At 36.0% G+C, this 15414-nt stretch overlaps 1 protein-coding gene across 2 annotated transcripts in view; it reads left to right on the forward strand.

Moving 5' to 3' along the window:
- The window catches only part of VIRMA (vir like m6A methyltransferase associated), a 59005-nt gene extending 49359 nt beyond the window's left edge, over positions 1-9646 (forward strand). Inside the window, exons 18-24 of one of the 2 annotated variants that reach the window (XM_004431173.3) lie at positions 2526-2678; positions 3139-3299; positions 3932-4028; positions 5879-6045; positions 6496-6827; positions 7932-8075; positions 9299-9646. In XM_004431173.3, coding sequence (XP_004431230.1) covers positions 2526-2678; positions 3139-3299; positions 3932-4028; positions 5879-6045; positions 6496-6827; positions 7932-8075; positions 9299-9453 — 1209 coding nt within the window. In that variant the 3' untranslated portion in view covers positions 9454-9646. The remainder of the gene's footprint in view (positions 1-2525; positions 2679-3138; positions 3300-3931; positions 4029-5878; positions 6046-6495; positions 6828-7931; positions 8076-9298) is intronic. The other variant, XM_014788062.2, reaches the window with a different exon arrangement.
- The last annotated feature ends 5768 nt before the right edge of the window (positions 9647-15414 follow it).

Raw genomic sequence — 15414 nt, forward strand, 5'->3', positions numbered from 1 at the left:
TTTCTTCATTACGTTTTTGTTGAGTTGTAATCCACAGCCCATAAAATTCACCCTTAAATTTTAAACTGTCAATTCAGTGTTTTTTAGTGTATTCATATAATTGTGCAACCATCACTGCTATCTAATTTCAGAACATTTTCATAACCCCAAAAAGAAATCCTGTACCCATTAACAGAAACTTCCCATTCCCCCTTTCCACCAGCCCCTGGCAACCACTAATCTGCTTTTCCGTTTCCATGTCAATTTCTGCTACAAAGACTGCTGGAATTTTGATAGGAATTGCATTGCATCTGTAGATCAATTTCGGGAGTATTATCATCTTAATACTATCAAATCTTCACATCTATGGACGTGGAATGGCTTTCCATTTGTTTAGGTCATCTCTAATTTCTTTCTACAATATTTTGTAGTTTTCAGTGTACAAATGTTGTACCCCCGTCATTATGCATCTAAATTGGGAATTTTTTAAATGCTATTATAAATGGAATTGTTTCTTAATTTAGTTTCCAAATTGTTCTTTGCTAGTGTTTAGAAATGTGGTTGACTTTTGTGTATTGATATATTTTGTCCTGCAACCTTGCTGCAACCTTGTTTATTAGTTCTATTAGTTTTTTTAGTGGTTTCCTTAGGATTTTCTATATACGAGATCATGTCATCTACAAATAGAGATAGTTTTATTGCCCTAAAAATCCTCTGTGCTACACCTATTCATCCTTTCCCCCTAACCTCTGCAACCACTGGTCTTTTTACTGTCCCCATAGTTTTGCCTTTTCCAGAATGTTACATAATTGGAATCATATAGTATGGAGCAAGTCTTCCATATCTTTTCATGGTTTGTTAGCTCATTTCTTTTTAGTGTTGAATAATATTCCATTGTCTGGACGGTACTACATTTTATTTATCCGTTCACTGAGCGAAGGGCATCCTGGTTCCTTCTAAGTTTTGGCAGTTATGGACAAAGCTGCTATAAACATCGTGTGCAGGTTTTTGTGTGGACATAAGTTCTCCTCCTCTCTCTTTTTTTTTTAAGTGATTACTTTGCTCTGTTTTCTCTGACCTTTAAAAATAATAATCATTGTAATACTTTCTGATTCAGCTATACTCAACTTCCCTTCTCTCAATGAAAGTGGTATAAGTAACTAGGAGTGAGGAAAGAAGCCAGATAGAAGCCTTGATAGTTTGTAATCTGTTTAATATACTTATTTCTATAAAATATGTTTAGTCTGTTAGTTTATATATTTTATTATCATTTAGGGGACAGTTCCTTTAAAGAGAATTCTTCATAGTCGGTTTCTGTCAGTGCATTCTGATTATTTTTAACTTATTTACCTTAATTTTTTTACATAAAACATAGGCTCAACCATCATCAACCTACCCTTCACCCTCATCTCAAACACAGCAAATAAAACCCTTGTAGACATAATAGTTTATTGAATTTCTCATTAAAACTGTATGCCCGCAACTAGAAGGATGTGCAGCTATGACATACGGCTATCTACTGGGGCTTTGGGGGGCTTTGGGGAAGAAAAAAAGGAGGAGGATTGGCAATCGATGTTAGCTCAGAGCCGGTCTTCCTCAGCAAAAAGAGGAGGATTAGCACAGATGTTAGCTCAGGGCTGATCTCCCTCACAAAAAAAAAAAACCAAAAAAACTGTATGCCCTCTCTCTTAATGCAATAAGTGACTTCCTCAGTCTAGTGTTTTTTGAAAGGAACAAGTATGCTTCAGGCACAATATCAGTTTGAGCAGGAATCTAATGATAATAATTTTCATTGAAATGTGTCTAGTTATAGGGCAAATAGTAGGAACTCCAAACAAAATTTTAGTTGTTAATGTCTATTTAAAAATACTAAGTCCTGCATCTAGATTGGTGAGTATAGTCTCCTGAGAGACCATTTTCATTTTGAGCCATCTAAAACAGGGCTGTGTTCTAAAGATCTGAAACTACTTAAGTGTTCTTTCATGTGTTGGATTTATTGTCATGAGCTAAGATTTGTTTTACTGGATGAATTTTCTAGTGTTTAATTATTTCACTCCAAAGTTCATTTTATTATGTGGCATACTTTTTAAAGCAGAAAATATTAATTTTTCTACATGACAGAATATAATCTTAAATATCATAGTCACTGTTTTCTCTAGTTGTTTGCCTTATCTCTGGAAAGATAAATTCAAGTTCCAGCAATTCTTTGTTATAGCAGGCATTTTATTCACTCTTGAGTGTCAATCAGTATATTATATGTTCTGCAAGTGCCAGTGTATTTGCCATTGGATATTTTTGTTGAGAAATCTTGGTGCCAGTAAATTGAATACTTGTGTTTACCTATTTATTTTGTGAGTATTACACAAAGAAAACTTATTTCATCTTTGAGCTGACAAAATCCTTCTTAACATTAGCCATTTGTCCTGATGTAAAACCAAAACATTGAGGGGAAGATTGCAGCAAATGGCTTAAATATCTGAATAAGTTTGGAAGCATCTTTGCAAACTTCTCTGCTCTTAAATTTAACTTGTGTGTGACATTTACAGGGATGTTGTGGAGATGATAGTGGTCTCATGGAAGGAGAGGGAGCTCATCCATCACGGACGATGAGTATTAATGCTGCAGAGTTAAAACAGCTTCTACAAAGCAAAGAAGAAAGTCCAGAAAATTTGTTCCTTGAACTAGAGAAGCTTGTTTTGGTAAAAAAAGAAAAACAAAAACAGAAACAAAATTAAAACAGTTCATTCCCAAGACATATGTTCTTCTCAATTTGACTAGTACAGGTTTTTTGTAGTGACCTTTTTAAATAGTGAACCCTCAGTTGGGTATTTATACTGTTTGAAATAACTCTTTAAATTAATAATTTGGATTAAGTCCTCCATGCTGTTATGAATCTTAATGAAGGCAGTAATTTTTGAATTGTCTATTGTTTGGATGCTGGGGGCCCCCTGCTACCATTCTTTAGAAATAATGACAAGTGTTTTTGGTGTTTGTTTTATTTTAATATGTTTAATGTTAAGTTGATAATTTCTTGATAGTGCTCCAAATTTCTTAATAAATGAAATAATACAGTCTTTTCTACTAAATAGTCAGTAGATCATGGGCATAAATGTTCAAGTTTTACCTGCAGCTTCTTATTCTGCTTTTGTTTGTATCTAGGAACATTCAAAAGATGATGACAATCTGGATTCTTTGTTGGACAATGTAGTTGGACTTAAGCAAATGCTGGAGTCATCAGGTGATCCTTTACCTCTTGGTGACCAGGATGTAGAACCAGTACTTTCAGCTCCAGAATCTCTCCAGAATCTGTTTAATAATAGGTAAAACAAGCAATGTTTTGTGGTTGAGTAGATATTACTGGGGTCTAGAGAGGGCCAACAAAGTATTTTTCTGTAAAGGGCCAGATAGTAAAAGTTTTAGGCTTTGCAGGCCACCTTCAGCCTCTGTTGCATATTCTTCTGTAGCTTTTTGTTGTTTCTTTTGGTTTTTAAAAAAACTTGTAAAATATACAAACCATTCCTATCTCAGAGGCTGAACAAAAAAGGCCAGTAGAACGGAGACCACAGTTTATTGGTCCCTGGTCTAGAGGATATATGCCTCTTGATCTTTGGAGCACTGTACTTTTGGAGCATAATGACTCTGCAATGTGATGGAATTATTCTCTAAATTTAGAAAAATTAAATATTGGCAGTTTCTGTGCACGTTGGTACAATGTAATAAACTTGGCTTTTTGAAATAAAACCAGGGCTCTGTTTTCTTTTACTGCAAGTTTCCATTAAAGGATACTTAATTCTTAAAGAGCTTTTTGAATGAGTCTTTTTAAATGCTAATTTTACTAGTACTTTAGAGGATAACATTTTTAATTGTACTGTCCACAGATTTTAATTAGAAGATAGGGTAAAATGTTTGATTTTGGAATTCTACTTTTTACCAAATACCTTTCCTGTTCTAGGACTGCTTATGTGCTAGCCGATGTCATGGATGATCAGTTGAAATCTATGTGGTTCACTCCATTTCAGGCTGAAGAGATTGATACAGATCTGGATTTGGTATAAGTAATTTTATTATTAAGTATTTAGAAAAACGTTATTGTTGATATTTTTTTATTCCTTTGTGTGTTGTTAGCACTAAAATAGGTTACATGTTATATGACTGTTAAAAGTCTCTTGGGGACCAGTACTGCATTATTTTTGTTAATCACCCACTCAGTGGTGTCCAGGACTCTATTTTTTATGCTACTTGTTTTGCTTCTCTCTAGTTGGTGATCTGTATATTTGAGAATGAGACTTTTCAGGGAAAAATAACATTTTTGCATAAGTACTCTGAAGCACTTTGTTTTCTTATGTTTATAGGGTATAGAGTAGAGAAAAGTATCTCACAAAATGACAATTCATTCCTGTATTTGGGTTTAAGGAAAGGATGGTGGTGTTGTATCTGCTGTTAATTTGGGGAAATGTGAAGAGTATATTTGTTAAAATAATATAGAGGGGCCGGCCTGGTGGCACAAGCGGTTAAGTGTGCGCACTCTGCTGCGGCGGCCAGGGGTTCGCCGGTTCGGATCCCGGGCGTGCACCGACGCACTGCTTGGCAAGCCATGCTGTGGCGGCATCCCATATAAAGTGGAGGAAGATGGGCATGGATGTTAGCCCAGGGCCAGTCTTCCTCGGCAAAAGAAGAGGAGGATTGGCAGATGTTAGCACAGAGCTGATCTTCTCACACACAAAAAAATAATAATAATATGGTATAAATGGGAATTGACATTCTTAAACATAATGCTGAGTAGGTAAGAGTGCAGTTAAAGATTTAAAATTCACTGCAGTCTGCTTTGTGCTTCTCAGAGATGTATTAGGAAAGATGTTTTTAACCACATCTTATTGTACCATATATTGGGTTTTTTTCTTGATCAAAGAAATAAATATGTTTGGATATTCCCTGGACCAAAAAATGCTAGTTTTCACCATATGCAATAAGACTAAAAGAATGATTTGGTTCACCTTTAAGGTGTATTTAATGTATCGAGGGCTCCTTTTCCTTCTTTAAAATATCACATACAACTCAACTAAAATTGCATTAAGGAATTCATTTCTTTTTTAGTGTAAATTATTCAATGAGTCTTTAGAACTGCGCCATTTAATAGAACATTATTCAGTGACAGAAATATTCTTAATCTGCCCTGTCTAGTACAGTAGCCACTAACCTCATGTGACTGTTGAGCAATAAAATGTTGCTAGTGTGACTAATGAGCTGAATTTTATTTTAATTTAATTTTAAATAGGCACATGTGGTTAGTGGCCTACCATATTTGGCATCTCAGGTCTAAAATATTTTTTTTAGAAGTTGTTGTTTTTTAATAACTTTATGTTGAATTGCAGTGAAGATCTTGACCTTAATGTGGTTTAGGGAAATTTTAGGTTTTTTACGTTTGATAAATCTGAGTAAAACCCAAATAAATGTAATTTTCATTTCTTTGAAAGTAAGCTTAGTTTGGAACCTCATTAAATGCATAGAACTTTGAGATCTGTGGCACAAAATCCTTTTATAATAATCATGTTGACTATACAAGGCTTGCAGAATGTTATTTTCAGATTCTTTTGGAAAAGTTCTGGAGATACTACATAGTTAATTTATATAAAGAAGTCCCTTGTCAGGTAGCAGAAGTCTCCCAGATTAACAGCCCTTCTTTGAGGAGGAATACCATCCCCCCGCCAAGCAGCTGAATTCCTGAAATTTTTTTTAACTACTAATGATGTTGCTTTTTGAAAAGATGAAGGAAAGAGGCAGATCTATAATTTATATGAAAGTCAGATATAATTTATAAGAAATAAGAATTTCTGTAATCAAATATTAATAGTTACATTTAAGGTGTATTTTTCATTTTGTTTCATTTTTATGACTGCAGGTAAAGGTGGACTTAATTGAGCTCTCTGAAAAATGCTGTAGTGACTTTGACTTGCACTCAGAATTAGAGCGCTCATTTTTGTCAGAACCATCATCTCCAGGGAGAACCAAGACTACTAAAGGATTCAAACTTGGGAAACATAAGCATGAGACCTTTATAACTTCAAGGTAAAATTTATTCTACTGAAGATCTTGATTGTCGTCATGTAAGCTTATTTATTTTAATATATTTTAAGATAGAGATATGACCATTAAAGAAAAAAGGAAGTTGACATAATTCAATCGTGAATATTGTTTGGAATTTGTTTTAAAGATAATAATTTGGCCAGGACATACCCAGTACGTTTGTTATATTGTTCTACTTTATGAGAGTTTGGAATATTTGAACAAGAGGTGAACTAGATTATTTTAAATAATTGTTAGTCATATCAATAAATGTGCGTACCACTCTTAGCTAGTTTTGTTGTATTTCCCTGGAAAGGAATAGAGATATTTGGTAAGTTAACACTATTGGAATAAATAATTGAAATGTAGTTTTCAGTATTGCCAAGATTGATATATTTTCATTGGAAATATGAAAGAAAGAAAAGTTTTCATGGAGTATCTTTGTTTTAATAGTGGAAAATCTGAATACATTGAACCTGCCAAACGAGCTCATGTTGTGCCACCACCGAGAGGAAGGGGCAGGGGAGGATTTGGACAGGGTATACGACCCCATGATATTTTTCGTCAGAGAAAACAGAACACAAGCAGACCACCATCTATGCACGTGGATGACTTTGTTGCAGCTGAAAGTAAAGAAGTGGTCCCTCAAGATGGAATACCCCCACCAAAACGGCCACTCAAAGTATCACAGAAGATTTCTTCTCGTGGTGGATTTTCAGGCAATCGAGGAGGACGGGGTGCTTTTCACAGTCAGAATAGGTTTTTCACACCACCTGCTTCAAAAGGTAACTACTTATATATGTTTCTAATGGGTTAGAATATTGGAATATTAGAATATTGAGTAGAAGTGATTTAGATGGAAGTGATTCAGATAAGTATTTTTCTGTTACTACAATGAAGCTTCCTCTAGAGCAAAGGTACTATTTGCAGAGTACTTTATTGGATAGAAAAAAATCTTTACGTTAACCTTTGATTAATTGCACATTTCGTGATGAGTTTAAAAGAAGTCTTGGCTAGTTATTTTCCTTTTTACACTGTGAATTGTGTTTATCTTTTCTGAATAATATCCATACATTATTTTCACAACTATACTTAACAATTTCCTTAGGATTGTTCTGTGTAGTTCACCATTGATTCTCTTATCTACTTGCTTCCTAATGTTGTGTTAAATGTTTTAAATTGTCTCAAGGTTTTAGAAACTCTCTGAGTATACATATAGAAATTATACTTCACTAGTGCATTGATGACATGTTTTCATGCTACTGAGTTAGGAGGGTGGGAGTGAAAGAGAATAAGAGTTCACGTTAATAAACACTCACATAGCTGCGTTAGGAACTATTATGAGCACTTCACGTGTAGTTCTCGCATATCAACCCAACATATATCTTATCTCCAGCGGGAGACTCTGTTTTTTATGATTTTAAAACATAGCTTGAAAAAGTCTCCATCTTTTCTCAGAGCAGAAGTGGTGTCACTTGCCAGCCCAAATATTCTAGTAAGAGTGTCCCCTCCCACTCAGCTGCCACAGGATGTAAAAGGATCAGTAAAACAAGGGTAAACTAAGGAAAGAGGAATTTTTTTTTAAAACATGTTTTAAACATCAGGTAGGTTCTGTTAGTACCCTCACTTTACAGAAGAGAAAACTGTCATTCAGCTGACCAGGACACATAAAAATAAGTGGCAGAACCAGTATTGGAACCCTGGCAGACTGGTTCCAGAGAATCTGCTCCTCACCACATATGATGCTGCCACTTTATAGTATATTTCCTTTACGATATTTCATAGTTCTCTTCCGTTACTTTTGAAGATTAAGAAAAACCTGCCAAATCTTCCTTAATGCAGTTGAAGTTGTGAAGAAAGTAGATTTTGATTGTATTGCCTGTGTTTAGGAAACTACAGTCGTCGGGAGGGAACAAGAGGCTCCAGTTGGAGTGCTCAGAATACGCCTCGAGGAACTTACAATGAAAGTCGCGGAGGCCAGAGCAATTTTAACAGGGGCCCTCTTCCACCATTACGACCACTTAGTTCTACAGGTATCCATCCTTCCCACTTGATATTGCCGAGAGAGGGAGGCGAATCCTCCTTTTCAAATTGTTGAGTGTCGTATACTCTCATTCTGGGAGAGAATATTTTAGAATGTAGACTTATAATTCTAAAGGCAGTTTAATTTTATATTTGTGAATGAGTGCCCAATGTATGTCTTCTGTAGAAATAGTCAAAATTTTAGGTTCTGAGCTATGTGTATAATCTGAGCGGTTTCATGGTGATGTGTTTTGTTTTTATATTTCAATAATGAAAGCCAATCCTTAAGGTACCTTTTTGACCAAAGTATTTTAATAACAGATATCCTTACAGAGTATATTCTACTTTTGTTTACAGTATTGTCTTGTATATGTAAGCATCTAAGCTTTTTTTCCCTAAAACATTACTATATCCAGTCCAGAATTATTCTGTTCAGAAGTAGCTTTTGGTTTCAAATGCACATTTTTTGGTAACAACTTTGAGATGTAATTCTCACATTTCATACAATTTACTTGTTTAAAGTGGGGAATTCAGTGGTTGTCAGCACATTCACAGAACTTGTGCATGGATTTTAAAGGAGCAAAGAATACAGTAGTCCCCCTTTACTCACGGTTTTGCTTTCTGCGGCAAAACTGCAGTTACCTGTGGTCAACCACAGTCCATAAATATTTAATGGAAAATTCCAGAAATAAACAATTCATAAGTTTTAAATTGCCTCGCTGTTCTGAGTAGCATGATGAAATCTTGTCATCCCACTCTGTCCCTCCTGGGATGTGAATCATCCCTTTGTCCAGCGTATGCACACTCTGCGTGCTACCACTCATTAGTCACTTACTATGTGTCTTGGTTATCAGGTCGACTGTCATGGTATTGCAGTGCTTGTGTTCAAGTAACTGTTATTTTACTTAATGATGGCCCCAAAGTGTAAGAGTAGTGATCTTGGCAATTCACACATGCCAGAGAGAAGTTACTGTTGTTAATCTCTTATTGTCTGATTTATAAATTAAACTTTATCATAGGTATGTATGTATAGGAAAAAGCATTATACATATAGGATTTGGTACTATCTACAGTTTCAAGCATCGACTAGAGGTCTTGGACTGTATCCTTTGCAGATAAGGGGGGACTACCGTAATTCCTGTCTTGATGTGAGCTCAGTGTTTATAGATTAGTATTTATATATGAGGAAGGAAAGGATGTTGCAACTAAAAACCATATTCTTTTTCTTTTATAGGCTACCGACCAAGTCCTCGTGACCGTGCTTCCAGAGGTCGTGGGGGACTTGGGCCTTCCTGGGCAAGTGCAAATAGTGGCAGTGGAGGCTCAAGAGGAAAGTTTGTTAGTGGAGGCAGTGGTAGAGGTCGTCATGTACGGTCTTTTACACGATGAAAATTCTTTTGGGAACATCCTAAGTGTATATGAACATTTCATGAGGACAATAAAAATAAAATGAGACATTGAAGGACCAATTTAGACTTAGCAGTTATCTGGAGACATCTGAGAGAATATTTTTATCTGAAGAAAGCAGATTTTGTTTGATACCTGACACAAGATTTCAATAAAAATCCAAACTTTGTATGTATGTTTGTATATATTTTTTCCCCTTCTTATATGACTATTTGGAAAATTTCTTAGGTAGAAAATGAACAACAAAATGTTTTCGGTTTTAGTGTATTTCTTGCCTATACCACAGATGTTCCCAATACTTTCTCAGCTCATGGTGCCCTTTAGTGTTTCAGTAATTTTTCACAGCACACCTAGACTGAAAGAAATGCCTAATACTTCCATTTATTAAGCAGTTAGTTCCAAAAAACTAATAAGAATTTATGTCATAAGCACTGGTAACTGTGGACACTGCACAATTTCAAATCTTGGAATCAGGTTGGACTCTGCCAGTATCATTTCTTGTTCCGCTATGCTTTTTGCACAGTACTTTTTATTACAACTGCTGGAAATCCAGTTTTGCAAGATACAATGTTGTGGAAAGAAACACAGTACTAATATTGAAAATGTAAACTACCTTGAGCTAGTAGTTTGTGTTGTGTCCAACAGATGTGTTTCCCTCAAAAATGTAAAATATCCTGTGGCATTTACTAGGGTACCCTGGTGCACAGTTTGGGGAACGTTTTGGCTGTACAAAAAGAAACACAACACTCCTCTCCTTTACGTTAGAAATATGTACTTACTTTGTGTTTTAGCTTTATATCAACTTATGCTATTTTATCATGCAATTATTTAAAGGCTAAAATGAGGCATATCCTAATATTGTTATTTTAGGATTCAGAAATATCTAATAAAACCTAGACTTTATATACAGGAATAAAGTTTACAATGTTAAGAAAATAGCCATATTTTTCCCAAGAGGTGTCTTAACATACTGAGCCTATATAACTGGCATAAAATATAGAGTTCAATTACACAAAAGAGTGTATGAGTCTCGTTCCATCCCTTTATCACTCTGTTTTGCTCAACTGTTTATGAGACGAGGAAGTTTGTCAGGAAAACACCGTAAGGGAAAGCTCAGCTCTAAAGATTCTGATGTTTAAGTGAAAGGTGATGGAAATCTTTTCATAACTAATGGCCTTAAAAACCAAAATAACCTAAACCTCTTCCTTTCAATCCTGAAACCTAATGAGCTCACACTCTCTGAAGATACCTTTTGTTTTTACATTAGATGTAATTCAAATGTCTAACACAGTTCTAATATCTGACACAAACATATGTAAAAATTGTTGTTTCGTAAGTAACTACGTTTCTTAAATAATAACATCTATATATAGATACATAATTTCTTAATTTGTTTTTTAGCTTCAAGTTGGATGTGATCTCTGAGAAATATCAGAGAATTTTTTCTGCTGTTTGGCTTTTAGGTTTAGGTTAATACCCGGTAATTCAGGCCGGCCAAGGTAATAAATTATTAATGTAGATGCAAATTAATACCACGCCAAATAAAAATGTCCTGAGTAACTAAGAGTCTTAGATAAATGAGCAGAGAAGGAATCAAACATGTTGACTGTCCCTTTTATGTATTTTTCACTCAGTCTTTATAACAATCCAGCAAAGGAGGTTTCCTGATTTTACAGATGGAGAAAGCTAAGGAGCTTGACTCAAAAGTGATGGAAACAGGATTTAAAACCAAGTTGGCTAGCTTCTAATTCTTTACCTCTCCTTGCCATCTTGGAGAGGTAAGAAGCTACTTTTTAAGGTTGAATGGTATTAGAGATCAGAATTAATTTATCATATGAATTTATTTATCATACAGAAGTGGAGTTCCAAAGACCTAACACTGTTTTAGTCATTTCAGAAGTGAGCCAGATAGATACTGGGGGATGGTTGCTGTTATATATATTTAGATCAGTATGTAAGACCACGTACCTTTGAAAATAAGTACCAATTTTATGTGTACTGTGGTAGAATAAGTATATGTGTTATTTGTAGAACTGCTTTGTCTTATATAAGATATTGCAGGGAAAGTTTTGAGCAGTATTTAGAAATTAATGAAAAATGCAGAATACCTTTGAGAATAAAACTTTATAACACAAGGAGTTGATAGAATGATTTGTGTTTATTTTGTAAGAATAGGAAAAAAGAAATGCTGAAATATTGCTATGCTTCATTTAAAAACAACGCTTCTGGTAGTAATCAGTGTGCACGGCACAGTAGCAGGTTAGTTTTATTGCTTAGGGTAAAAATTAGTTTAATTTTATTGCTTTGTGTAAAAATAATTGCAAAAATCTGCAGATTGAGAATATAGGAGTGAGAGCATGTCACCTGAGCGTCTACTGTGTTCCATAACACCCTGGTACAGCCTGGGAAATATAAGGATGAATAAGATATATTTTCTGCCCTCAAGAAGCTCACAGTCTAGGGGCTGGCCCGGTGGCATGGCGGTTAAGTGCGCACGTTCCGCTTTTGCGGCCTGGGGTTCGCAGGTTCCGATCCCAGGCTCAGACCAATGCACCACTTGTAAAGCCATGCTGTGGCGGCATACAATATAAAGTAAAGGAAGATGGGCACAGATGTTATCCTAGGACCAATCTTCCTCAGCAAAAAGAGGAGGATTGGCAACAGATGTTAGCTCAGGGCTAATCTTCCTCACACACACACACACACAAAAAAGCTCACAGTCAAATAGCGGAAACAATCACGTAAACAAGTTTTTTTTTAAAGTAAAGTTAATGGTTAAGTGTATAAACAGAACAACTCAGAGTTCTTGAATAATCCAACCAGTACATTTCAAACTGATTCTGTTGTGGAGTTTTTTAAGTAACTGTGTTTTTAAAATAGCTAAATAAAATAAGACTTGACATTACAATCCTGTGTCAGGCCATAAATAGCATCTTCTTTGGAATTGTTTTTGTATAAAGACTAGTTAAGGTGAAAAAATTATATTTGTTGTTAGTGCCATTGAGTTGATTTTGACACCTAGTGACCCTGTGTACAGCAGAGTGGAACCCTGCCTGGTCTTTTTATGCCATCCTTTCATCTTCCGGCGCTGTAGCAGACAGTGCTTTGCTGCTATTAGTTTTTATGGCCAATTTTTTTGGAATTGGGTGGCCAGGTCCTTCTTCCTAGTCTGTCTGAGTCTGGAAGCTCCGCTGAAACCTGTCCACCGTGGGTGACCCTGCCAGTATTTGAAGTACCAGGGGCAGAGCTTTCAGCATCCCAGCAACATGCAGCAGCCACAGGATGACAACCGACAGACGGTACTGTGGTTCCTTGACTGGGAAACAAATCTGGGCCACTGCGGTGAGGGTGCCGAATCTTAACCACTAGCCCACCAGAGCTGGCTGAAAAAATTATATATGTGATTTTTATTTTTGAATTCATAGGACAGATTAGGAAGTAATGAGCAAGATCTTTCAAGGGTCCTATAAATTCATGAGCTAGAGAAGGGGATGCAAATTCAAGTACTAGCCGTGGCCTACAAAGTAACAGAAATGAGAGAAGAAAACCAGGTGAAGAATAGACACTGAAAACTGGAAAAGAGTTGACAGTTGACACTTTGGCCTCAGTGCCGGGGAGAAACCTGGGGGAGTTTGGAGCTGGTGGTGCTGGAGAGTGCCTACAGTGTTAAAGGAAACTGCTCTTCAGCTTCAGCTAATTGATAGCTTGGATGACTGATGGCTCCAATGCTGATTCATCTGACTTATTTTTAAAAATATTTTTAATGTTTTAAATTTTATTTTATAATTTTTAAAATTTTTATTTGCAGTAAAAAAATTTGTCATCTTAACTGTTTTTTGGTGTACAGTTCAGTAGTGTTAAGTATATGCATGTTGTACAACCCATCTCCAGAACTTTTTCATCTTGCAAATCGGAAACTTTATACCCATTAAACGACAGCTCCCCAAGTCCCTCCTTCTCCAGCCCCTGGCAACCACCATTCTACTTTCTGTCTGTGAATTTGTCTAGATAACTCGTATAAGTGGTATTTGTCTTTTTGTCACTGGCTTATTTAACATAACGAATGTCCTCAAGAGTCATCCATCTTGTAGCCTGTGCCAAAATTTCCTTCCTTACAAGGCTGAATAATATTCCATTGTATGTATATACCACATTTTGTTCATTCATCTGTTGATGGACACTTGAGTTGCTTCCATTTTTTGGCTATTGTGAATAATTCTGCTATGAACATGGTTGTACAAATATCTGCTCAAGATCCTACTTTGAATTCTTTTGGGTATGTACACAGAAGTAGGATTGCTGGATCATAGAGCAATTCTCTTTTTAATTTTTTTAGGAATTGCCATACTGTTTGTGAGTGTGTGTGTGTGAGGAAGATCAGCCCTGAGCTAACATCCATGCTAATCCTCCTCTTTTTGCTGAGGAAGCTGTTAGCTTTTTGCTGAGCTAACATCTATTGCCAATCCTCCTCCTTTTTTTCCCCCCAAAGCCCCAGTAGATAGTTGTATGTCATAGTTGCACATCCTGCTAGTTGCTGTGCCATACTGTTTTCCGTGGTGCCTGCACCATTTTACATTTTTACCAACAAGGGTTCTCCACATTTCACCAACACTTGTTATTTTCTGTTGGTTTTTTTAATGGTAGCCATCCAAATGGATGTGCTTCTGACTCCTTTAAAGAAAAGCCAAAAATCTGGATTATTAGTGTGTAACCAATTTTAAATATGGTGATTAATTAAAATTAAAAACATTATACGAGCCAAACAAAACACATGTGCAGGGCAAAGTGCAGCCAGAGGGTCCCAGCCTGAAGATAGCATCTATTTTAGATATTGGAACTAGAGTACTACTACTTTATACAAAAAAACTTTTTTCCATTTGAGACAGTAAAATTTACCAAGTAAGTTTGTGATAGGACATGATACTATAGAGAAGTTTTGTGGAGCCGAAAGGCCTGGGTTTGAGAATGAGCTCTATCACTTATTAGCAGTGCAACTTGAATCAACTTTAATCTCTCATCTTAAATCTGTCTTCTCTGCCTACCTCACTAGGTTTTGGAGATGAAATGAAGTATGTATTTGAATTTTTTTTGATATGAGGGCAATATTGTTTTAAATGAGAGCTTTTATTGCCTGGAAAAAAGTATACTAAATATGACACACTTGCTAAATTATTTCTGATGTCATAGAAATTAGGGCCTGCTTAAGAAATAACGTGGAAGTTATGAAAATAGAATTATAATAATGTATATATATGTTTTTTAGGGAGATTTTTAGTTTGAGGACACTATTATATAATGTTCTTGTGAACATAGATTGTAAGTGAAGATAGTCCAGTTTCTGTCTAAGAATTCCTAGGATACTTGGGGCATGTGGTAATAATTTTGAAATATAATATTTATATTTTAAAATACAAAAGGTGGTAGGTGGTACAAATATGCGGAGAATAGTGAGTAGTCTACTTTGGCCAATGGAGGGTGCAGGGGTGGGGGTAGAAGAAGTGGAGGGAAGGTGTACTTGGATATTGGGGCTAAATTATGAAAATTATGAAAGTCGTATTTGCTGAGCCAGGCCACAGGGAGTAACTAAAGTTTTTTGTTGTTAATATGAATGGTATTTTTAAATTTGGTAGACTTTTATGAGCATCTGCTATTGGCCAGTCACTGTGAAAGATGTTTTCCATAAATGAACTCGTGATCGGATCTGTGCTTTAGAAAGAGAACTCCTCCCATGCAGCAGGGAGCCTGGATTAGAGAGGGAAGGGCCTGAGGCAGGAAGAGCAATTGAGCGGTTACAGCCAAGATCTAAATCAGTGATTCTCAAACAGCGGGCCTCAGACCAGCAGCTAGTATCACAGGGGAATTGGTTAGAAATGCATATTCTCCAGCACCGCTCCAGAGCTAAGAAACTGGAGGGGAGGCCCAGCAATGTGCTTTAATAAGCCC

Source organism: Ceratotherium simum, chromosome 23 (assembly GCF_057802395.1).
Source record: "Ceratotherium simum simum isolate JZ-2026a chromosome 23, ASM5780239v1, whole genome shotgun sequence".
NCBI lineage: Eukaryota > Metazoa > Chordata > Mammalia > Perissodactyla > Rhinocerotidae > Ceratotherium > Ceratotherium simum.